This window comes from Nipponia nippon, unplaced genomic scaffold (assembly GCF_047370975.1).
Source record: "Nipponia nippon isolate SJK-2023a ecotype South Korea unplaced genomic scaffold, ASM4737097v1 scaffold_5, whole genome shotgun sequence".
Classification (NCBI taxonomy): domain Eukaryota; kingdom Metazoa; phylum Chordata; class Aves; order Pelecaniformes; family Threskiornithidae; genus Nipponia; species Nipponia nippon.
The window spans coordinates 65,326,087-65,352,331 of NW_028262369.1; the positions used below are offsets into that span (position 1 = coordinate 65,326,087).

The following is a 26,245-nucleotide window of genomic DNA, read 5'->3' on the forward strand; positions in this document are numbered from 1 at the left end:
ATTCCTGTTTCATGGTGTAGTAACATTTCCTTACTGGGCTAACTTCCACACTGCTTACAGGGATGAGGTTACACAGAGAGACTGATAAAACACTAGTTATCCGTTAAAATATTGAGTTCTGTCCTCTCTTTGGAATGTTCCTCTCCACACATTTGAATATGCTTTTCTCAAAGAAAACAATAATTGAAGGAGTTGATTATTAGTATCACTAATTCATGTGCAGGGCAGTGATAGACTGGGAAGCCAAATTTTCCACGATTCAAAAGAGAATTTCCAGACATGCTAAAATGCTCTCTCTTGTCAAGAAAAACATTTATATGGTTAGTATCAAATGTAAGTCAATATAAAATTTTCCTTGGGAAAGCCTGCCAGGAGACAAAACTTGGCAAGATATAAAGGAAACTGCTCAGTATACACTAAGTTTAGGATAGTCAGAGGTACCTCTGGGCTATGTGTTTCTTTGTCTTGCTATAATAGCTAGGAATGGAGATTTGAGTACAGCCTCAGGTTGAGCCTCTTCAAAAGCTCCGGGTCTGGATATTGTGGAACAATAAGTTGTCTGTGACTTCCATGAATAAAAGCTGTATGTCCTGGTAACCCACTAGGATGCTTTTAGCCTGCAAATTAAATCATCTTGACACAATTCAGGTTTTCTGATGTATGTCAAGTTAATGTAAGGCGTTTGCAAGCCCTGACCATGTTCAAGATAAAATGCCTCCTGGTGCCTGACATGACATGAAGCTGGTGCTTCAGACATGACAGATGATTCAGATTCCAGCAATATATGTTCAGTTCCACCACTTGAAGGCACCTTTACATCCTGCATATTAAACTACCAAAAAGTGTAAGAACTTTACATGCTTCTTTAGGAAAGAAATCCATCCTCTACGCAGCCAGCACAATTTGGGCAAGCATTTGTTAGCCTTACAGCTTGCATTCATCCCATTTATCTTGAGTTTGTAGAGTCAATCAAGACAGCTACTTCCAGAAGACAGCATAAATTTTAGCTAGACAGACTGGAGGTATTCAGCACGTGCACAGCCCCGTTCACATCAGTGCCAAAAGGGAGGTCAGATGGATTTGGGCCTGTCTCAGCTGCATCTGAGATGGGTAAAGGACATCTCAGTCACCTGGAGCATGCCACTTCTCATATGTACACCCCATAGTCCTTGAGGAACTTCACTGAGGTCATCAGGAAAACTCTACTGCTCTAAAAACAGTGTGAGAGCAGAGCCAGAAACCCTTCATTATTATTCCAAATAATTTTTTGCTCTAATGTAGTCTAGTGTTTTCCTTGTAATGTAAGTATTATCTTGGATGTTTGGTCAGGAAGCTAATTTCTGAGGTAATGACTGAATCCTAAAATATCTCTGAGAAGACTTGTTGACCTTTCATATTACTTTCAGTCCCAAATTACAGTTTTAAAATGAAATATAACCATTACATGCAGGTTTCAGGAGGCAGCATGCAAAGAACCGTTTATGCTGAGCACCCACTTCTGATCCCCCAGAAAAGAAGGATGGTATTTTAGGAAAACTGATAAACAGCTTGGTTTAGCCATTTTTGCTTTCTTCTTTGATTAATTGGAAAGAATTAGATAGGTAATGAAGTAGATGGGTACTGCACAGATGCAGTATATTTGTGAGACTGCCAGACTGACATTTTTAACACTTACCTATATGCAACGTTGCACATATGCATTCTTTGTTGATAAATTAGCTAGTTTAAGGGTAAGGGTAATGCTAATGACAGTCAGAACTATCTTTCCTCAAAGGTTTTGGTAACACAGAAAAGTTGGCTGCCAGAGTTTTGAAGGTAAAACCAGATGACGCATGTCTGTGTGCCAACAGATAATTACACCATCATAAGTAACCTGGACTGTGTGAAGGTATGAAAGATCAGGGGCCTTTTGCTCTTCTTCCATTTTTCCTAATTGTTTTTTAGCAAGCACATGGCATGCAAGGTTATGCTTAGGAAAATTGAAACATTCCTTTCTGGTCTGGAAAATTCATGCTAAATGAAAGCCTGGGGAATCCACCCCCTCTAAACATTATATATAATGTTCTTGGAAATATGACAAATTTCATAAACACATTTTAGATCACACATCACTGGAAGACATTAGCCTTAGGAAAATGAGACCATTATATATCCCCTTCATTATTTTCCAGATTAGTTTTTGATTTGAGACCAAATCTATGTAGACTGATTTTTTAAAAGAGGAGGTGGAATCGGAAACATCCACTGCTTTATTACAGGGGGAAGAGGCAGAGGTAGAAGGGCGTTGTCTCTGGCATGAACATTACTGTTGATGCCTCAATCAGAGTCATTACATTTGCTCCCTTCTTAGTGCTGCAGATTACAAGCAGATCCTATTTTCTCTTCCAGCTTCTGTCAAAGTTTTGAGGGTTGCAATAGGCAGCCAGGTGTCACTTGCAAAATCTTAGCTGATGCCAGCCTTACACAACAGCTGGGTGTTAGTTTTAATTATTGCTATTCAAGAGTAAGAAAGGAATGAATTACTATCACTTTTTTGTTTCACAGACTGGCTGATAAACCAGACTGACATAGATCTATTAGTCATTGTCCCAGTTATGTGCTAATGTTGTTCAAATCTTGTTTTAATCAGAAATGTGCAGAAAATGGGACATACCTGGATTCAGAATTGGGAAGGTATGCTGTAGGTCAGTAACGGAAATGATGCAGACTGTCATTTAGCATTTTGGATTAAAAGCAATCTCTTCAGAGTTCAAAGATTCAGCCTACCAGTAGGGGGAAACAATAACGAGGCATGCTTTCCCAGGCTAGAAGGCACCGTGAAAACCATATAGCTCTTGATGTTTTTATGGTAAATTAGTAGTCTGGAGAAGAGCACAAGCCACAACTGCTCTAACAGTTGCAAGTTTTAATTTGTTGTTTTGAAGTTTTCATGGTTTAACCCCAGCCAGCAACTAAGCACCACACAGCCGCTCACTCACTCCCCCACGGTGGGATGGGGGAGAGAATCGGAAGGGTAAAAGTGAGAAAACTTGTGGGCTGAGATAAAGACAATTTAATAGGTAAAGCAAAAGCCGCACACGCAACCAAAGCAAAACAAGGAATTCATTCACTACTTCCCATCGGCAGGCAGGTGTTCAGCCATCTCCAGGAAAGCAGGGCTCCATCATGCATAATGGTTGCTTAAGACAAACACCATCACTCCAAACATCCCACCCTTTCTTCTTCTTCCCCCAGCTTTATATGCTGAGCATGATGTCATATGGTATGGAATAGCCCCTTGGTCAGTTCAGGTCAGCTGTCCCAGCTGTGCCCCTTCCCAGCTTCTTGTGCAGCCCCAGCCTACTCGCTGGTGGGGTGGGGTGAGAGGCAGAAAAGACCCCGACTCCGTCTAAGCACTGCTCAGCAATACCGAAAACATCACTGTATTATCAATGCTGTTTTCAGCACAAATCCAAAACATAGCCCCATACTAGCTACTGTGAAGAAAACTAACTCTATCTCAGCCAAAACCAGCACAGAAGTAATAATTTGTCATAACCCACAGAAGTGGAAATTAGTGTAATTGTCATGTCCATTAATACTCCAGATTATGCTGTCCTTTAGTCATGCTTGTTTAAGAAACTAGGCAAAAGATCTCAGCTAAGAAAAGGAAAACTGTTGGCCATGGTAAAGATATGTTGTTAACAAAATGAGTTTTCTTGGCCTTGAAGTAACTGGGTTAGATTCCCACATCATTGCAGAAGTTTGATGTGATGGAGCAAAATTCAATTTATTATTGGCAACACCCAAAAAAATAAAACTCAGACTTGAAAAGGGTATAATAAAATCTTTTTTGAGTCAACATGACAACTGTTAGCTCATTCTCCTTGTGGTAGCTTGGTAAATTGTAGATTGCGCAACTTTAACTTGGTTTAGAGTTCAGTACCTACTACCTGTACATCCACAGTTTTGAGATGTTCTGAGTTTGTTTTTGGCAGATGATAAATAACCTTCAACCCAAAATGGAACAAAAATTTTCGTGTCATCATTTTACCTGCTGCAATACTTTACCAGCCTACCCCTCCTTCGACACATCCATGATAATATACCCTGTACAGAAGGAGAACTAGGCACGGATGTGATTCCTTCTCCATGAGTGATGCACGAAGTGTTATTTTGCTTCTGTACCTTCAGGTCAGGCTGTGGAGAGGAGTGTGGATGGGTGCAGAAGAATGCTGCAGCCCCTGGCCCTAAGCATGCCGCCGATCTCCACCCCAGGGGATCCAGTGGATTCCTCCAGGGGAGAAGGCTGTTTGGGGCTGTGCTGCTCACGGTGATGTTATTTCTGTTACAGAGATGCCGTGTGGTGAGTCACTGCAGTTGGCTTCCCATGGCCATGCTGCTGCTAGATATGGGATCCAGTGCTCTCGCTTAGTTACTGCTGCAGGACAGCTACTCCTCTATGGATTTTCTTTCTTCCATTGAACATTTTGATGCACAGGGTTTGTGAAGCTTTGCTTTCTGTCCTCTCCATGGCTTACATGACAAGAGATGCTTTGTCCCTGGAAAAATCTATAAGGAATTCCCACAGAATTTCCTGGTCTTTCTCCATTCAGTACAGTCAGACACTTTGTGTTTCAGGGAAATAGGATTCCCATATTTATGTGTAGGGACCATGCCATTAATATTTCTCACATTGCTTTGAGACTGTATAACGATTTCAAAGATTAGCCCTTATGTTGCTCCTGGCTGTGGCTGATGAACTGATAATCTCTACAGGCAGTAAAATATTACAAGTTACAGGAGTCAGAAAGTCTCTTCTGTAAGTATAACAGAGATAGAGAGGTGTACTTACCCTACCTCAAATGCCGGAAGAGTGCAAGGAGGAATGAGTTCCATTGGTGACTGTGGAGCAATACATCTTTCACACCGAGGCATACTAAATTATATTTTGCATTTATAGTTTCAAGCAGTCATTATTTTTTCTCGTCTTGTATTTCATAGGAAAGGTTCCCTCCATTTTGCTTTGAGAAAGCCTACTTCCAACCACTGCTTTTATTTATTTATTTTCACTTCAGAGCCAATCTTCTTGTCTCTGAGTTTGCAAAGCTGAAGGCTCTGCCTGTTTCATGTCAAAATGACAATGGAAAACATGATATAACCCCCTCCAACAACAACCGTTTGTTGGCTTTAGTTTGGATAAACTTCAGCTCTGGGACTTCTGGCTTTGTTTAGTGAAAGTACAGCAAAAGAGATTCCTTTCAGATTAGCTAAGAGACTACTTCCATTTTCCCTCATTTACGTCAAACCCTTCATTTAAACATGAACTATCAGAATGAGAACGCTACCTCCTTTAACAATGTCTGCACATTTTTGTCTTGCTTTGATTCACACAAGTACTCCATGAAGAAATGTTTGCCAGGGAGGAGAAAGTATGCACAGGACATTGAACAGGAAGAATGTGATAATAATGGAAAGATATATATTTTAACGAATGTGTTTTGTTATTTTGAAAGCCTAGGCTTTCTCTTACAGCTAAAGGGGCACCCAAATGACTCTCAAGAAATGGGGGATGTGACTTGTAGATTTAAGACTTTAGCTGAGTTTGTACCAGAATGGCCTTCAGCATAACACCAAGCTATCCATGGCCACAGGAAACCCATCCCTTTCTGCTGCTCGTTTTCTCTTTCAGTCACTGTGCATCCCACTCTGGAGGGTGGCACAGACACCTCTGCTCTCCTGCCAGGCCGCAAAAGATTTCCTTCCATGTGCAAAACTTCTGTGGGCTGCTATGGTGGCTTCAGGCACCACTTTATTCCCAGCCCCAGCACTGTGAAGGGCAGCAGAATCACAGGAACACGCCGTGCAGATTTGCAGCAATTCAACACTGGCAGTTCTTGGAAAACTTCTGGACATAAGTAGTTCCCACTGAAATTCCCCGCAATTCATGCCCAGTGACCGATCAGTGCATTAGCAGACTGTCTGCTGCAAGCATCTCTTTACCTCTCTTTCCCTTTGTGCTTCTTCTCTCTCTTTTCTTCTGTCGTCTTCTCTCTCTTTTCCTTCTCTCCATTTTCTGTTAGGAAAAGAGGCAAGGGCAAAACTGCAGCTCCTTTTTCAAACAGACACAGGAGAAACAATTGCTCACCCGAACACAGCTAATGGAAAATATGGGAAGCATTGCTCATTGTTCCTTTGATGTTCAGTCTAATAGCCACGCTGAGAATCAAAAGAGAATGAACTACATCCCTATGCTTTCCTTTGGCTATAAGCAGCAAAAATAGAATTCATATTATCTTGGAAAACACTTCTATGTTCATTAGAGGCTCTTTTAAAAAAATTTATATTTTTTGTGTGTTTGGCTTTAAATCCACTGTATGGTGTTTGCTTGTTTCCCTGCAGAGCAGTAGTCATTCTGTGCCAGCTATTTAAGAGAAGAATGTCCTAGTGAAAGCAAACAATAGGCTGTGTAGTGGGAATTGCAAATCTTTGAAAAGAGTAATTGAAATCTGCTCAGACATTTCGAAGATTCTTTGCACAATATTCGAAGACTGTTGGTGGCTTAGTCATTAGCAGGGTGGTCCTCTTTGTAGATCTCTCTTTTTTGTATGAACAGAGTAGCATAAATATGGAGGGGGAAAAAAAAAAGAAAAAGGAAAGAAGAGAGGAGTTCAAGTTCAACTGATTCTTTTCCTGTTAGACCAGCTGAAGAGAGAAAGAGCATTGTAATTCAGTGAAGAATCAAAAAAAAGTACAGACCCTCTTCGTTTATCAGGTGTTCTCTGGCTCAGGCTCTTCCACTCATACCTTTTAAGGACTCTGGCAGATAAACTCTGGTAGGTCTGGCTGTGTCTGCTGAAGATGTTCTTGCCCTCCTCTGCTACGCGGCGCTGTTTATTCTCACCCTGTGCCAGCAGGCGTTGTTGCTGCACAGAGCAGGGAGAGCTAAATGTGTGCCAGGCTTCAGGCAGCCACTTCAGTAGCAATGCTTCTGACCTCTGATATTAATAAAAAGTCAGCTCTGTGCTTGCAGGCTCTTCACCACACCGAAAGTGTGGATTTTCACCTGACAAGGGAATTAGTTAGGAAGATCCTTAGGTCTTCATGCTTGAAAAATAGGCATAGAACTTGATACTTAAAAGTGGCCCCAAAATTAAGAAAGTTGTCTTTGGTACCCTGAGAAAACCCTCACAGTACTCACTTTAGTAGCCTTAGGAAGCTGACAATAAGAACGTTGTATCCAGTGTACAAATAGCCATTTAATATCCTCTATGAGGCAGATTAAGAAGAATTTCAAATACTGCCATCTGTATCCAACGAACTGTCCAAAATGGATGTGGGGTGAATTAGTACAAACTGGAATAAGGAGTGAATGAATACAAACTGTTTTGCAGATGCGACTAGGCTAACAATGCTCTGTGTATTCAGAATCCCCCCCCCAACTTTCTGAATTACAAATACCTTTAATTTATTGGCAGCCAAAGATACGATTCTTTTCTTTAGACAATACGCCAGCGTTCTTTAATCCATCACTGGAATATGAAATACAAGAACCAAACCCTTCATTTACTTCCAACTTCTGAAATTACAGGGAAATCAATAAAATTGTGCAGGGAGTTGTGTTAGTGTAGAATTTGACCCCCTGCTGCTTTACTCATCTCTGATGTAGATTCACTGTGGCCATGGAGTTATGTTGGGGCTGACTTTGTCCAACATATCTGAAAATATAAATGATATTACCACGTGTACTATACTGCATTGTAACATTTCCCGTCTGTTTCAGTCGCAGGAGAGAAGCATTGAATCAAGCTGATTTCTTCCAAGGCAAACCACAGAAATGCCATTGCATAAAATTGTTAGCCCTCTCACTGAGCTAAGGGGAAAGATAAGAGCATGTCCCACTTGAATCTTTAATCACCTGATAAAAATTGGTTTTAATTGCAAAGTTAGGTAATGAAAACCAAAAATCATACATTTTTTCCCCTCGCAGCCTTTGGGTTTTATCTTATGAGAAGCTTAAAGTATCCTGAATTAAGTAGTTATAGTTCAGTGGTTTACATGAGGTGCTATGTAGAGCAAGCTGTAACAATTATCAGTTTCAATGGTTCCTTTTCACTTAGTGGCTCAGAAGCTGAATCTCTCTTTCATGGTGCTTTGGATCTGTCAGACTGGTTGTACAGTCTGGGAAACCTGCTTGTACACAATGACTTTTCCAGTTTTTCTTTATTCTTGCCAGGACAAACCTACTGCAAGAAATGTGGCAAAGAACCCTCGAATGTTATAAACTATTCCTGGTCCTTGCTAAAATCAGAAATGCAGAAGTATGTCTTTGAGATATACCTTAGGGATATTTTTTTTTTTTAAGTTCTGACAAAATGTGCTGGATTTTGGTAAATTTTTCCACTTAATTGATCGTAATAATATTGACCATGAAGCTATTACTTTTCTTTAGAAATATGTTAGGCCGACTTCTTATGGAGTAAAATTGGCAGTGTTCATATGTTCAAGTGTTCAAAATTAAGATTACTTTGACACTTGGACTCTGGCTGTAGAAGTCTTCATTGACTGCCCAAGGAGTGGGCAGGATGTATGTTTAAAGAAACTAATAAATCCATAAAATCATCAGTAATCACATCAGACCTTGAATTTACGTCAGTTTCTGCTTGGTTTAAGACACAAGTCTTTGTGCCATTTGGCATCATTCATTCTGAAGACAAGAAGCACATTAAAATCAGGTTACTGCAGAGTAGTGAGAATTTATGCCAGTACTACAACTAAATAGCCACAAATAAAGTGATTGCAGCCTGCTGCTTATTTTTAGAGTGACACCAAATGGCACAAAAGGTGATGTGCCAAAAAATACTGTAATGTAAGAACAGAGGGAATGGAAAAATCTCATAGGTATTTTACCAATAATAGGAAGAGTGACTGAAAAATTATGCAATGGTCCCTCTAAAAGGCATTGAATGCACTGAATTAAGATTAAATACTTACTGTGTGTCCTGCTCTAATGCAAATGGTTACCCTTATTAAAAGGTTTGACCTGTCAGGCACTGAAGACCTTCAGTTCCCACCAGAATAATTAGAAGTTGATGTTCTTTAGGTCTGATCCAAAGCCCAGTAAAATCAAGGGAGGTTCTGATCAGGCAGTGTTTAACCTTCATCAGGAATAAATTATGCACATTCTGCAGATTATAGCAAAAGAGGTCTATCTCTACTAAAAAGACAGAAGTATAAATATAATTGACTGAGTTACAGAGTCAACCTGTTGAGAGAGGTCTTTGGAGAGGAAGACCCAGAATAACATCTCAATACAGATGGTCATTCAGGAATATCTTCCTCCCTTAAAAAAACAATTTAGGCCATGATGTTGCTGAGGAATAGCTAACAACAAAAGGAGTATAACCATCTCTTGCATCTATCAGATGTTTTTTCTCAAAATGACTTTTATAAGTTCAGAAACAGGTATAACAATTGTCTAGGCAACACCAAAAAAGAATCAAGGTGACAGACATACAGCAATCTGCTCTATCCTGCCCCTTGTATGACTCAGTTTGAAATGAAAGTTCTGCCAAAAACAACCCCCACCAACTAAACAAACGAAAAACCCCTTCTTGCACTTTGTTTTCCTATTAGCAATTTTGAAACAAGAAAACTCTTCTGCCATTGTTTTTCATGCTGGACACCAGCTGAAGCCAGTGGGGCTGTTGTGTAACATCGCTGATGGGATATCGCTGATCACTATTTCAAAGCAATGCTTATGTGGCAGGGTGACCTTTAGAAGCTGCGTGAAGAACATCATTCAAGGATGTCACCATGCGTGCCTGAATAGAGAAACATAAATGGTGAGACAGAACAATGTGACAGATTCAGCCACGTTACACCACATTACCTTTGAGAAGAACAATAGCCCTCTGAAGATAAAGGAGAAAAATTGACATAAATCACACTTTGAAAGATTAAAAAAAAGCCAATAATCTACAAGGAAAATAGAGGCATTTTGTGTTTTACTTGGTAGCAAATACGCTATAAGGATATTTTTTAATCCTGATATTTCTAAAATTTCTAAAAGCTGCAGAAAGGTTGCAGCATTTGGAGCTTATAAAGACGAATGAAGGGAACAAGCAATGATTTGTTTAAAATGCAAATACTTCTTTGTACCAGTGCAGGCCTGGAGTATTTTCCATTTTGTAATCTGAAAGACAGATTGAGTGAGTCTCAGAGCAAGGACAGTTTGGCTACATGGCATAATGATCCTTTGCCTGAGAATCCAGCCTCTTCAGTGAAACAGTGCATGTCTCCTTTCCACAATAACTCTGCCAGAGAAGTACAGTATTATGATTAAGTAGCATTCTTTCATGCTGCTTTCTCTTTCTTGCTCTGCATCTGAGTGAAGAGGAAAACGTCTGGGACTGGTGCAGTGGCAGAATTGTTCAAATGCCAGCTTTTTTGGCAGACGAGCATCCCTAGAAGTAAGAAAGCTTCGGTTTCAGTCTGAAAGCACAGGATGTAGCCATCCTTTTTGGTGTTAAACTTGGGAAATCTGCGAACCATTCATTCATACTCCTTTTCCATTCCACTCAATAGCAGTTCTTCCTCCTACAGGACATGGAGTAGAAAAGGATTTCTAAGATGGACCCACTCCGATTTTTCACAGCCTGCATTTAAGTGTTTTATCAATTGAGGTGTCAAGCCTTACAAAATATTACATCAGTGCCATTAAATCTGAAAATGTCCTAATAGGTAAGTATGCCCAAACTGGCCCTTGTGTCTTCATGCACCGTGTGAAATGGATTCAATTAATTAGCTGGTTGTTTTAAGACAATTCCAGCTGAAAGAATGTCTGTAGGCCTTGCAGTTGGAAAAAAATCTTGTTAAACCATTTCTTTTCTTACATTTTCACTTTTTTTTTCCCGACTCTTATGAAACAGACACTATTTCAGACTTTTCGAGTACTCAGCACTTACCTGAGAGAAGAACATGCGGACAAACCAGGTCATTCTGGCTCAGCAAGCCAATTACTTCATTATGAGAGTCCGTTTGTTTCCATTACTGTTCACAGGATGGAACGAGCATGTTTGATTTTCTTATAAACATCATCATAGTACCAGACAGGGAGCCCAAACCATTTGCTTCAAGGTAGACGCTGTGGCATTCTTTTCTGCTCAGTAAATGGAAAGCAGCAACGCTGCAGACACTGGGATGGATTCCTCCATCTACTCCAGCGTAAGGGAGAATTATAGCATTTCCATTGAAAATGAACAATAGATCTCCTTTCTACTTTGTCCTTTGGTTAAACAATGTATAAAACAGTGCTGGAATACACAATAAATACATGTATTTACTATAGAAGAAATGCAAAAACACTTTTTGAAGTAACCATCCTGTAAAGCAAATGACCAAAACCAGGTCAGAGTAAGAAAGCACAAGCTTTGTACAGTTAGAAATCCATAAAAAGCAACAGAAAGACCCTTCTTAGCTTCAGCAGACTTTGGATCCAGTCAAAGTTAGAGGCAAGGCCTCCTTCATCTCAGTGCTTTAGCCTTTACCAGATTCACTTTAAATAAGAGCAAAAACTGTTTGCTTGGCTCATTTTGTTTGTGATCAGATTCTCACAGATCAAAGCTCCTCAGTTTTGCTTCCCATGCCATCATCAAGCGGCTGCTGGAGGATTGTGAGTCACCTCTGTGTGGACTATTGCCCTTTCTGAGGCAGAACCAGACAAGTTCAAGATGTTCTTTAATTTCAAACCGTTTAGTCACATCTGCAAATGGGATATATGAGTCTGCTACTAATGGAATAGCTGGACATTTGCTTTGTCCAAAGTGGAAAAGCCTGTGGTTTTTGAGGATACTGTTAGGAGATTTTTTCCTTTTGCAATATAACTGTGATTAAGTCATGATCACAGTGCTTGCACAAATGCAAAGCCAAAAGCAACTGCAAAACAGGTCAGCTTCTCAACTCGATAACAAATTCCCATTCACCTCACTGGAATCGGGATTATGTCCCATATGACATCTGTCATCCTTCAGGCCCACAACAACCATATTTGTTTTCTCCTGTACACATTTGGGCTCTTTTATGTACCACACTTATAGGTCCTTTGAGACTAGATGGTGATTTTCCTTTCAGCTTTCCCTATTGGTCTGCTTACATACAGCTGCTAGTCTGCTTAGAAAATGGGAAATAATTCAAAACCAGCATATGACGAAGATTGTGTTGCCTTTTTTTCTTTTCTTCACTTTTTAGGCTGGCCCAGGGACATGCTGCTCACAGCAAAATCTTTAAAAATGTGAATGCTCAGTAAACAGCATAAATGCAAAGTTATTGAGGCTTTCAAATATTAAACTTTAATGTTTTGTACAATGAATTGGAGATTGACGCAGCTTCCAACAAACTATTGCAATAACTGCCATAGAAGTGAAGTGCTGTATAGCCACCATATTTAGGGCTTTGGGAAGAAGAATAAGATTTTGCATTGCCACAGGCAAATACTGTTGAGTTTTAATATTTTTTTAAATCTTAGGCTAATATATATGTTTAGGAATCAATAAGAAAAGCTGGCTAAGGCAAGTATGTGACTGTTTTACTGCAAGTCTAGAAATAGGCAAGTCAGCTTTTTTACAGCCTTATTATTCCTATATGTTACTTAGCACAAATCAGCTTTCCAAAGGATTTTGGAGCTAACAGTTAATCTTTATGAGCATTGCAAAATGCATTATGTCATAACATGCTGACACACAGATCTACATCTGAGCACAGAGGGGGTGTCTCAAACAGACTAAATCTTCCCAGATGTAAGTTTCCTTTGGAAGCCTATTTAATACTTTCATTCTGCCAAAGGCCGCAATGATTTTCATTGCAGCTCTCCTAGCTTATTTCTTAATTCATTTAACAATGTCCAGAAAGTTAGAATCAAATATGAGTGTCATTATATCCAGATGTCTGCAATTTTTTCTTTTCTTTCTGTTAAATGATGCCATCTACTGTAGAATAACTGAATGACAATCTTTAAAAATGCAGAGAAATCTGCTTTATTTTCTTATTACTGTAAAATTATGTCAGTCATTTTGTGACGCATTTTAAATTTCCATGATTTTCATCGATATTGTTGGCTAAAATGTGGAAAGGTGAGTATTCGCCATGTGAAAAATTGGTCACTGAGAAAAGCCTCTCCTTCAGAAAAGAACAGCTGTCTTGAAAACAGAATCTTTTCTAACCAGCAGTGCAAAAATATGGGAAAGGTGGCCCTTTTCTGTTCCCCATTTGAGCTGTCCTCTTCACTGTAAGGCAGCAGGAGCACATCTCTGGAAATAACAAAACAACAAAACAAATTAATGAAATGAAGCAAGGATGAAGAAAAAAATGATATATGAAAATGCAAATTCTTGGATATGAATTTCCTAGTGAATAAGAACCCTGCTGTCTTAAACACATAGTTAAAAAAAAAATTGTGGTTTTGAAAGGATAAGAGAGTGATACCGAGAGCTGAAACTCTGAATATTAAAAATAATCAAACACATCTTACAGGTACAGAAGTGTGTGTACACTATGCCTTTTTTATATGTGTATGCAATTCATATAACTGTACATTACATATGCACACAGTAACAGTATTAATTTTTTTATATCTGTATCATGGTACTTTTATAACAATTATGTATAAACTATGTTTTGCACTAAACTAAAGAAAAATCATCTCTTCCCATCCTCATTATGTTTGTAAATGAGAAGGACATTTTAACCTGTGGATCTGGGAAGTGCTTAAGCAGAGGGACAGCTGAGTACATCGCTCTCAGGTGAAGTGGACCTGTGCCCACCCATGCTCTCTAGGGTGTATCCAACCAGCTCCTTTTAAACGGATACCAAGCTCTAACCTCCTTGGTAGCTTTGATGGTCTTCTGCCTCCCACAGTATACTGCTTTCGAGGTCTTTGTGTACACAGCAAACCACTTGTACACTGAGCTACTCAGCTTTTGCCACTTTATAATTCAGGTTCTTTCATGAGTCATTAGAGAGACTATAAACAAGATTTTATTCATAACACTGCACTTCTCATTTTTAAAATACATTTCAGCCTTTTTGTTTGTCAGGAAACATTTGTCATTACTCTTGACAAGGCTGGGCAGTTTGGTTTTTTTCCTAAGTGCCTGGTTTGATAAAGGAGGAGAATGTTTCTTGCAGAAAAAGTCAGCAATTAATTAAGCAGAGAATCAGCTTATTTACCTTGGATCCACCGACATGATTCTGTGGTGTGAGAGCTGGGAAACCAAGCAACTTTTTTAGAAACTAAATCTACCTTGGCAGACTAAGAAGGGATGTCTAAATCCTCTTCAGAGGTGGTGGCTGTTAGGCGGTGTCCTTCGAAGCAGCATCTGATGTCATGACCCTGTGTCATGGTGGGTGTGAGGAAGATGCTGTCCTGGAAATAAGAAGTTCTTCTCCACCTCTCTTGTGCAGGATCTGAAGTTTCTGGTGAGGCCCAAAAGGTGGAGAAGCGAAGGGAAAAGGAAAAAGTGAATTTCTAAGTGATAGAAAATGTCTGAGGGGGATTAGTTTTCATATGCCACTGGAATGTTTTAGATTTTAAGATTTTTTGTGTTGTCAAAGAAAGGTAAAATACTAGCTCCCAGCCTGATATCAGGCACAGGAAAAAATGTTGGCTTGAAAGTGTCTGAAAAGGATTTTTGAAGCTTTTTGCATCTTGTTGTTGTTCTAATCAAGCTGGTGGTCAAAACCAACTCTTAACCATAAGTAATGTCAGCCTTGACAAGTCAACATTTTCCTGTTTGCTTCTTTTATAATTGACGTGCAGAAATAACACAAGTTGGTGTACACAGAAAGCCTGTAGTGGGGTTGGAATTGGGAAAAGAAGCCTCCTGTCCCATGCAGTGCCCTGCTCCGAGATCCCCACTCTGGTTCTCCACTCAGTGAGCCAGGAGGTCTTGGATGTCTTCCCCATTGCCCTGACAAAGCTCGTAGAAGGAGGTGATAAATTTCATGGATGACATAGAGGAAGAAGTTGGGTTAATATGGACAAGGAAAAGCATCTGAGTGAGACACTGGGAAGGGAACAGCGCCTGAAAAACTAAGCTCAGTTGAGTACATGGCAGGAAAGATGGTGAACTGTTCAGGTACAAAATACAAGAGGATTCAGGGGAGATGAAAAGGGACGTTATGTGTTATGGGAAAGATGAAACCAAATAGAGAAAAAAGGGACTGAAGCAGAAGCAGCATGAGAAAAGAGGAAACACATCCAAGTGTGTACCATGCTAAAGAGCATGGGTGTGGGTATGGAAACAGATACCCACAAATACAGAGAGAAAGAAAAACAAAGAATATAAAGAGCAAAAGAGACCAGTGTGCTAACGCAGTAGTGGAAAAGAGAAAAAATGGAGATGAAAGATGCCACATGTGAGACAAGAAAAAGGGACTGCATAACCCATAGGAATGGACTGCACTGTAAATTTGGACTCAGTCTTGTACTACATAGTTATGACAATTACAACAATTTGATGACATTCAGAATTTTCTTCCTGGAGCCAGTGGTAATTTTAATGTCAGAGCTTCGAATTACATCTTTTGGAATTTTTTTTTTCTTTTTGACAGGTGATGTGTAATAGGTAACTTATTCTGATATTAAAGATTTAAGGACGATGTAGGTACACAAATAGCTCTTTCTCTGGAATTTTTTATTTGTAAACCGAATTATTTTGAATTATTCATGGGAAAAAATCGTATTCCATTATTCAAGACATTCACTGATATTTATATTTGCAATCTGAGACTTCTAATAACTTCTACAAAACTTGCAAGGAGCTTGTCTAACTTTGTAGTGTTATTTTGCTATTGGTTGCTCAAATGACTGGGCTTTCTGGATCTTGTTTCTCTACGAAAATACAAATCCAAAATGTAATGTTTGAAGCTGGCTTTCATCAGTCTCTTCAAATTCATTATCTACAACAAATTTGATCAGTAGAATAGCTGTTGGAAGGAATTCACAAAGCCATGAATATTACAGATGAACAATGTTTTTTTCTGAAAATACAGACACTTGTGACATTTGAGCAGGCCAGATGACACATTAGTTGCAAACCATTTGGGCAATTAATGTGAACATTCTTTTAGATCTATTGCATACATTGGCTTTCAAAAAACGCTCTGAAAACACTTGGTGCTAGCTGTTAATGCAAGATGCTGGCAACAAGAGTTCATGCTGGACAGACGGCTTATTCCACATCCATGTGTAAGTGCTCATGTTGGCACATGGGAGCCAATGATACACTTGTTTGAGAGATTTGGCACAGTTGCTTTTTAGCTGCAGCAGAGAATTCAATTGCTAATTACAGAGTAACTCAGTCTGACACTAAAATTAGTCGAGACAGAAGATTATCACATATTTAATTGGGCTTTGGATCAGCTCCAGGAGGTTTCCACTGATGTCTATTTATAGATTCAGAGCAGACTCTGCAATTAATGTAACCAATCCTCCCAGTGTCTGAAGAGAAGTATTTAGTCTTTTACTTCACGTGCATAAACTATATTACAGTAGAAAACAAAACAGACTATCCAACAGCTTTCATGTTATTCATCTTTGATTTGGAAAACACATTTGAAATAATATTGAATACTATTTTGTCTTTCTTTCAGTCGCAGGATGTACCCATCTTGGGCAGGTTTATGCTGACAGGGATGTTTGGAAACCAGAGCCATGCCAAATCTGCGTGTGCGACTCGGGATCTGTTCTCTGCGATGACATCCTCTGTGACGATCAGGAGCTGGACTGTCCCAACCCAGAGATTCCCTTTGGAGAGTGCTGTCCAGTTTGTCCACAAATAACACCACAACCTACAACAGTAAGTTTGTTCTCAATGTTGTTACTTTGGTGTTGCTGTCTTCTTGGTCCATGTCAACCTCAATTCATTTTCTTTTAGGTGCTTTTAAACACTTGTTTTAATTGCTAAGCTTGTCACTTTCTGATGCTAGGCAAATACTTAGGATGGGCAAATTTTGCCAAATCAAATAAAAAAACAGCTCGAATTTTCACAGAGTTTTGTCTTTTTTTTTTGTGAAATTCAAGAATACTTCTGTATTCTGTCAGAGAATTGGTCCCAGATCTGATAAAATACTTGTTAGTCCTTTGGGCTATGCAGCCGAAAGCATGAAGTCCAGTTTTACATAGACAACAAGCACAGATAAATAGTACAAAGGGACAGAGGGCAGCAATTAGCCATTACATTTTTCATTTTACAGAGAAACATAGGAATAATGCAAACAGCTTATTTGTTGACTGCATGCTCCATCTGTATCCATGAAACTAATGCCAACACAGAGTTAAAGAAAGTTAGACAATTTTCACAGCATACTGCAAGTGTGCATTTCTTATCAACTCAATTACATATCATAACAGAGTAAATTTCCTTTTGCAGAGTTATTGCTGTCTTAATGCCGTGTAAAGGAAAGGTGACTCAAGCCCTATATCCTTAATTTATCACCATCTTGTTTATAGTCACCAACATTATCTAAACCAGTTGCAGCAACTTAACCTCAGGAAAATCAAGAATGTTAGTGCATGCCAAGTCCCCTGCCTAAACTGCTTCAGTGAGTGAGCCAGCTATGCTGAGCTTTAAGGTTATCTGAACATTTCATCTTTGTTCAAGATCCATGAGATTCTGTTAAAGTACACAGATTTCCACAGGCACATTGAAGATTCTTATCCAGAAGATAAGAGAGTGAGAGAGATGTGTATATGGAAAAGAAAGGGAGATGTACTTCTGCAGCTCTATGGTGTATCTGCTTAAACATGAAATGTCATATAGAAATACGTCACCTAGTTTTAGTTGCACCACGCTAGCACAACTGTATTGCTTCCAGGATTACCTGAGCTACTTCACTGGACAGTTTTAGAGGTGTAAACAAGTGATGCATACGAGCATGCTGGAGTTTTAAGCACAGCTCCCTTTCTTGTTGAGTCTAGAGACTTTTATCAGTTCTGTGGTTCCTGATAATAAACGACATGTCGACTACTTCCTCCATCCTCTGTCTTAGATATATAAGAGTTTGGTCAGCCCACTGAAAGCTGTCCTGCTGACCTTGGATGGTGTATAGGGAAACGCCACCTTGAAAGATCCAAGGTAATTTCAGCTTAATATTCTTTGCTGCCACTAGCAACTGAATACATAAAAACTGGTCTGAACTATAATTGAGAATCCAGATAGTAACATGTAACTGAATTATTATTTACAAAATAAATAAATTGGAGGAGTAAATCTGAGAAATTAAAATTAGCTACATTATCACACATGCTGGATTGAGAAGGATACAAGAAAACTGCCCCTTATAGCTTTCCACGGTGGACTTCTGTCTCCATTGTACTCAATGGCAAAGCTCTACTGACTTCATTAGTGCCATGTTTTTGCCTACAGGAGAGTTGTAGCTTTATGGATGAACCATGAAAATACAGATGAAAGACTGACCAAAATTCCCACAGCTTTTATATATACTGTATAAGAATAAATGGAATTCATTTGATAAAACTATATTTCAATGTTTAAATGTGCTTTCCTCCTGTTTATATATATATATATATATATTCAATTTTCAGTTTTATTTTGATTTTCTTTCTTAATTTAATTACTTTTCCTTTTTTTCTAGACTCCTTCAGTAGTTGCCCGAGGCCCCAAAGGAGACCCTGTAAGTACGGCTTTTTTTTTCCCAAGGAAACTAACCAAATCAAGAGCCAATTCCTATAGTGCTATATATCCCATTCAAGCTGCTGAGATATCCAACTTCCATTGATGTCTGCGCTGCCTGCAAGACTGTGCCATATAGTTATTTTCAAGTAGCCCTTTCGCTTCAACAAAACTCTCAGAAATTTAAACTGGAAAAACAGAGAGAGAGAGAGAGAGAATTTAGTCCAAACTGTATTACGTTTGTTATTTTTCTTCCCAGTAGGCAAAAAAAAAAAAAATATGGACTGCACTAGCAGTATTAATTTCAGATTCGGGAATTGACCTGTTTAATATTTCTAGTGTGTTCGATCAAATATCCGCTGCGATAAGGCTCCAGCAACTAAGAAGTATTTCCACGTGTGAATTTTGTCTACTGTCTATGCCTTGCCTGAATGTTCAGTTGTGGTCTTAGTTATGTTTAACAGAGAAAGTTTCTCATCACAATCACACAGACTTTGTTACAAATGGAAGGATTTGTCCTGCAATGCCCTTGCAGTTGGAGGAAAGTGCTGATGTCTGTATCTGCTCTGTTTGTGTCTTTGCAGGGTTCTCCTGGAGTTCCAGGCAGAAACGGTGCCCCTGGCCCTCCAGGACAGCCAGGTAGTCCTGGAGCTCCTGGCCCCCCTGGGATCTGCCAGTCGTGTCCCAGTATAAACGGAGGTGTAAGTCATCATTACGTTCAGCTTCTACCTTGTTGCTCATAAGCATACAAAGCAGAACTATAGGCACCTAGCCTTTGCACCTTCACACATGCTTTGCTTTCAGCGGCATCTGTCTCTCATTTGTGCGTTTGAAAAACACAGCTGAGTAGTAGGTGGGGTTTTGTTGTTGTTTTGGGGTTTTGTCCACAAAATTTGGCTGGAGTGCAATTAAATCTCTGCCTTATCTTATTTTTTAAAACTTTTGGAGCCAGATCTGATGAAGGACTTGGATAACTCAGAAATAATCTGACCAGAAAGGAAGTGTGCAGGAGGAAGTATGTCCCCTCAGGTCAATGGTTAGGGAGCTCTCTTGCTTTCCTATATTTTACCCAATGCATGTTTAATAAAGAAACATTCCCAGGAGACTAGATTGAAACACAGGTCCTCTGCTTGCAGGGAACTGCCATGGAAGTACTCTTTGTCATGCTTCCGCTTTATCTCTGGCCGACTGAATTGTGAATTCTCTTCTGAAGCGTTGGGCGGACTCAGCAAGAGAACTAATTTTAACTAAAGTTTCTGTGCAGTTGGATTTGTTAAGGGAGCTGAGCCACAGCTAGTGCTTAGAGATGGCATTGTCTCCCATGCAATCGAGCAAGCCTAGCTTTACAAGATGGGATTGCGTTAGCACAAAACTGTTAAAAATTCTATGTTAAAACAGTTGCTACTTTTGAACATAGGCCACTGTTTGAAGCTTCCATGTATGTTTCCCATGCCCAGGTAAGCCAAAAACTAAGGAAAGATGCCTTGGTCTTATTTAATGCTGAAAGGGAACTGCATCTGAAGGACTGAGCTTCTGGGAGAGGTACCCACGGATCAGTTAACCAGTCTCAATGGACATCACAATAACATACCAAGAGAGCTACTGGGTTTGGGTTTGCAGATGCAGACACAGGAGAGGATGACAGGCTGAATTAGTCACCCACTCCAACACTGTATCAAAGATGTGCTGTTGAATCCTGACGAGAGGATTGATACCAGTAGCACAGGAGTCTTCTGGTACCTGGTCAGCAAAGGAGCTGGGTCCAAGTGGCTTGGGTTATCAGGCAGAACACTGCATGTATTCGACCTTTCCTGCTCAACCACCTCTGTGCCATTAATGCATAAACTACATTAATGCCATGTTATTCAACTAAGTTTGCTAACATCTGCATAATAAAATCAACACATGCCAATTAAGAGGTTTACATGGGAATTCCTTGAAAAACTGACTTTTATAGTTTTCTTTTTTTTAAACAGCATTTTATGTAAATGTGTGTGTCAAAGAAGCTATCTGCTCTCAGAAAGGCCCACAGGACATGTTTTCACTCCATGCCTTGGACTGAGCTTCCATTTGTTTCAAGATAAATTATCAAAAGCATTGAGGCTTGGCTGCTTGGGCTCAAAAGTGATGATTGTATTTGAATTATTTGGAGTGACATAGTGAACGGGAAGGAAGAAAGGGAAAGATGGGAAATGGCATTAGGAAAAAAAATGTAACACTCAGTTTTCTGAGATGTGTAAGTTCCCATGCATGAGGTAAAAAAAAATTATTTGTAATTCAGGGAAGGACAGACTTATATGTCTTCTATGTAAGAGATTTTTTGCTATAAAATACTCTGAGACATTCATTAGTCACAGGTAAAAGAAATGAGGAGACTAATAATAAACTGTTAAACTGTTGCATTCTGAAATGAAGAACTGTGCAACAGAAAATATTTCATCAATTTCCTTGAGTGACAACTAAGGCCAACAGAAAAGAGGCTGATAAAGAAAATGGGGGGGGAAAGCTTAAAAGGAGTCAAACAAGAATGAAAAAAGGAGAGAGAAAGGCAATTTTTTGGCTCAGCTGAGGCCCAGCTGTCAAGATGAAAACTAGATGCACACAACATAGGGAGCTAACGTTACCATGACCATAAAAGAAAGATATTGGCTAGGCTTCTCTTATGGATGATTTAAAAATATGGCAGTTATGTGTCAAACAAGTAGTACTCAATAGATACAAATGAGTTATTTCCATACATTTGCCATACCAATGTAAGAAAAGACTTACTTGATTTGTAGCAATCACCTGTTTTTCTTTTTCTTTCTTTTTTCTTTTTTTTTTTTTCTTTCTGTTTTTCTCTATTTCTTTTACAGAGTTTTTCTCCACAGTATGACTCCTATGATGTGAAGGCCGGTCCAGGTGGTATCGCTTACCCACAGGCCATTGTAAGATGATATAGCCTTTTTTCTGTCCTTTCTTTTTTTTTAAAGAACAAATTTTCTGCTCGTAGATTATACCTTGGATGTGTATGTACCCTGATTTTAATTTAACAAGATAAGTTTTAATTTAATTGTTGCCTGCAAGTGGAATGAGATGTAAGGCAGCAGTTTACTTGGCAATATCATTCTAGAAAGTAACTAGAGATTATCTGGTTTTTTTGACTTTTCTCTTTCTTCCTTTTCTTACCTTCTTTCCTTTTCTTACCTTCTTTTTCCTAATCTCTCTCTACCTAAGCATTTATCCCTTTCTCCCTTCCATACCTGCTCATTTATCTGCTTTGGTATTCTGCTGCTAATTGCTTCCACCCCTTCCACCACTTCTTTACGTCTTCCACTGTCCCTAATCTTCCTTTATCCATTCAGCAGGATTCTGTCTTTACTCAGTATGATGCTCCATACTTGTTTACTTTTCCACAACTCAAATTTGCCTGATAACAAGGGGGTAAACCCCTCTTATAATCTTTTTTTCATCCCAGAAGCAGTGAAAAACTTTTCACTTTTTCTTTTTACAATTGTAATTTTTTTACCCACAGCTATTCAGACTGTGTACTAAGGATCCTGTATCTGCCTGCTAGGCCTGGCCCAAGCTTTTCACAGTTTTTTTAGTGAGATAAAGCATGGATTGCCTCAAAGAGTTATGCATGAGCTATGCTTCCTGTCCAAAATAAAGTTAAATGTTGCACTCATGATTTTCCTTTTAGGCACTAGGATTTAGAGAAATTCATCACCAATGACATGGAGTGTTCTTGATTCAGGCAATCTGCTATATAGAGGATGTGGTGAATTGCTATTATTTGAAATTGGCTGCTGCTTCATTAAGCGTAATCATTATTTTCAGTCCAACGCCGCATAACAAGGTCTGAGTATCATGCGTTGTAACATATCAAGGCAGTTCCAACCAAACGTGTTATTTCTCAGGGTTTCATCAGATCATCTTGTGAAATAAATTTTACTAATCATGACAGCTGTTTTTCCGGAAATACAGTTCATTATTTTCTCACCTTTATTTTCATTTGTTTATTTCTACCTTGTTCATTTGCTAATATGATCATCCATGCATTGGTCTTCTTCAACCATCTGTTTTTGTATTTCTTTATTCTTTTATTTGTTTTCAGCTCCTCACAGTTGTTGCCCACAGCTTATTACATCATCTATATTTTGCTACTTGGCGTCTTAATACGGGATGTGCTGAACCAGGCAGATAACCAAGATACCTTTCAGCTAACAAACATGGTTACTCCTCTCTGTTTTGGCATTTTTCCTTGAGGTGCTTAGTGATTTCTTGCGCTCTGATCCCTGGACTTGGGTTAAAAAAAATAATTTAATTGGGCACCCTAGAATGTTTTCAGCCAGAATTGTCTATATGCTTTCAGGTCATATGTTCTTTTATATTGCATCATGCAATGCATGACTGTAAAGCCAGTAGCAGAGCAGTTACAGGTGGATGTGACTAAACTCACTAGAACTAAATAATGTTTATCACTAACATTCCATAGATTAATTTATTTAGTAATTTATAAATTTAATTTATCAATTTTCAACTTAAACTTTCAATTTAAATAAATATCCAAACTGAAATAATTTGGAAGAATAATAAAATTTAAAACGCCAACTATAGCACCGCCATTTGTCCGTGGGTGGTTACCGTGCCTGGTATTTCCTCAGTCACGGATCTCTCCACTACTGTCTTCCCGGTGGCTTTCTGCTGCTTGTAGACTGATGTTGTACTTTACATCTCAGCTTCTCTTTACTTGCTCATATAATCTCCACACATTGTCTTTGTCTCTTTCCACCAGTGCACGTACTCTAACTAAAATATGCTCATTTGTTCACAGTCTGGAGATGCTGGCAGCAAGCAAATGCTATACCTAACTATCAGTTTATCTCCTCAGTGTGCACCTTGAAAAAAATAACATCTTGTTTGTTTATAGCCATAAGTCTAATCAATTGATTGCAATTGAGTTGATGGTTCCAATCCACGCTAAGTGCAAGCTTCTTTTGTACCAAATGAGTTCTAATAATTAACAGTGAGGGATTGCTCATGGTATTCACACATTGAAGGCAATCTGATTTACCCAGACACTAACTGCTCTGCCACTTGGTGTACTTCCTGTCTTAGAAAATAGCAAATATTACAATGATTCTCTTTTTTAGACAAAACACAATCTGTGAACTAATATTAATGTAGTATATGTGTAGTATAGTAGTATACTACATATAGCAGTATAGTATAGCTATACTATGAATCTTGTATTGTCAAAATTATGTTCCTGTAACATCTATAATACATGACCTATTCTGTCACCATATGACAATATCCCATGAAACACATCATGTGCAATATTAAGTGATGGAATATACTGCCAGTACTGCAGCACACAGTGATTCTCATGTAATTCATATATTGCAATTGTTTTGGCTATATCAAACCCATGAAGAGTTTAATTTAACAAAAGCTTTTTTTAAAGAACCACGTATAGCTGTAGTAAACCACTGTGCTAATTTTCAAATGTCTTCTGTTTTGCAGTATCAAATGCTTTTGTGCTTGTTGCTACAGGAAGTAGTAATATTAGCACTCTTGCCAAATTGAGAATTTTCTTAATATTTTACTACCTTTTTACCAATTAAAATAAGGAATAGTATTACTGATTTGAGTTGAAACATATGTATATTGAGATTTCATCCTCTGAGTCCTTTGGCTAGTCCAGACATCATTTATTTTTTATGGCTTAGTACTGTTAAAAGTTCGGAAAACGTTTCAGTGGTGAAAATGCTTGCCTTACTGACAAGTAACAAAAATATGGCCTTAATTCAGTATACCTGTAAGTCCTAAGATGTCAAGGGTCATAAACAGAGTTTATCATACAGAGTTCTTCTAGTGGGTTATATAAATATATGCAATACAGCTCCTGAAAGTAGATGAGAAATTTTAAAATTAGTTCTAAGAAGAAAAACCTGGCATCAATAGACTAGCAAGCAAGTTTATTAGTACACTTTGGCTCCACCACTGAAAATGTAGGGTTAGGCTAATAAAGCTCAGTTACATGGCAGAGAAGCTGAAGCTTATTTACACTGTTTAACAAATTAAGAGTTCCAGTTATCTATCCTGCCAGTTTAGGTAGCTGAAAAGCTAAGCTGCAAGCATACTTCTGGGGTCTAGAGAAGTGGAATAGTGACTCAAAAGAAAAAAATTACAGCTTTGAAAAGACCTTGTTCAGTATGTTAGCTAACGCTGCAAAGAGAAACCTTTTCTGAAGGGACTGTAGGTACCAGACAATGTTTTTAGGAATGTATATATACATACTGCTTTGTCTTTTTTACTGCACCAAGTGCACGTCACCATGGATTTTTCTCTGTACTAATACGTAAAAATTTATTTCACAGTTATTGGTGACTCTTGCAACTACATTAAGCTTTATAGCTGTATTACATTAATATAATGACTATTTTTTAATCTACACTATAGGCTGGCTTTCCAGGACCCCCTGGCCCCAGTGGCCCCCCTGGCCCACCTGGTCATCCAGGTCCCCCTGTAAGTAAAATTAATCTTTTCATTATCATCTCATTCTTTTATATGAGCCTCTCATTTTCTCTGTCATAAATATTAGGTACATTTTCAACTGATTAAATCTATGCTGAAGAATTTTATGGATAAATGTCATCTTCTGTTAATTGGACTGTATCATCTATGCACCACCAAGGCTCAATGGCTGAGTGCTACATACTGTGCTTGCTTAGGTTCCTGTGTTCCCCTGCACTTTTTGCAATTTTACGGGGTGTCAGCTAAGGTTGTCTTAAGACATGCCACTGCCCATCATCCTCTGTTAAAGTTCCCAAATGTTTATTCATACAAAAATTTTGCAGGAGATAAAGGAAAGTGGGAATCCTAGTCCATGTTCCATGAACACACAAAGGCTCTGAGTTTTTTGTTGTACATGTCCTTTTAAAGGAGTAGTTTTAATTCTGTTTTCATAGAGGTGTATTCTGCTTTGTTCTGCTAATTTCACCTTTGGTCATTTGGCGACAGTTCTGACTAACGCTTTCCTTATGATTATGAGATTATTACAAAATATACTAGCACCATGGAGTGATGCATGTAACTGTTCACATCTTAACTTTCTTTTTTTGCTGCATTATAGGGCTCTGCTGGATACCAAGGTTCCCCAGGAGAACCAGGACAGCCTGGCCCTGCTGTACGTATACATTACCTATCACTATATGTGCTAAAGGCATGATCTTACAAGTGTGAATCTGTGTCATCACTGGAGTGGACTGAAATTTTACAGTTCATCCTGTCTGTTTACTATCACATATGTCAAATGTACAAAAAGTATTTTATGACATCTAATGCATTTGTTATTTGAAAGAGACAAGATTTATTATTATAGTTAATATTAATTATTTTTCTACAGGGACCTCCAGGCCCTGTTGGAATGATAGGCCCAGTTGGTCCACCAGGAAAAGATGTAAGTTCACTATTATTCATCCAGTGATTAATAAATGGGAAAAAAGTTAGTTGATTAAATGGTAAGATAGCAGAGCACATTCATACCATTCCATAAGAATTTGTAACCTCTCCCTATTTCTCAATTT

The 26,245-nt window shown here is 38.7% G+C and overlaps 1 protein-coding gene across 1 annotated transcript in view; it reads left to right on the top strand.

The window, feature by feature from the left end:
- The window catches only part of COL3A1 (collagen type III alpha 1 chain), a 53,565-nt gene that overhangs the window by 2,025 nt on the left and 25,295 nt on the right, over positions 1 to 26,245 (top strand). Inside the window, exons 2-8 of the mRNA XM_087733064.1 lie at positions 16,630 to 16,835; positions 18,634 to 18,672; positions 19,256 to 19,372; positions 21,527 to 21,598; positions 25,119 to 25,184; positions 25,792 to 25,845; positions 26,065 to 26,118. Coding sequence (XP_087589190.1) covers positions 16,630 to 16,835; positions 18,634 to 18,672; positions 19,256 to 19,372; positions 21,527 to 21,598; positions 25,119 to 25,184; positions 25,792 to 25,845; positions 26,065 to 26,118 — 608 coding nt within the window. The remainder of the gene's footprint in view (positions 1 to 16,629; positions 16,836 to 18,633; positions 18,673 to 19,255; positions 19,373 to 21,526; positions 21,599 to 25,118; positions 25,185 to 25,791; positions 25,846 to 26,064; positions 26,119 to 26,245) is intronic.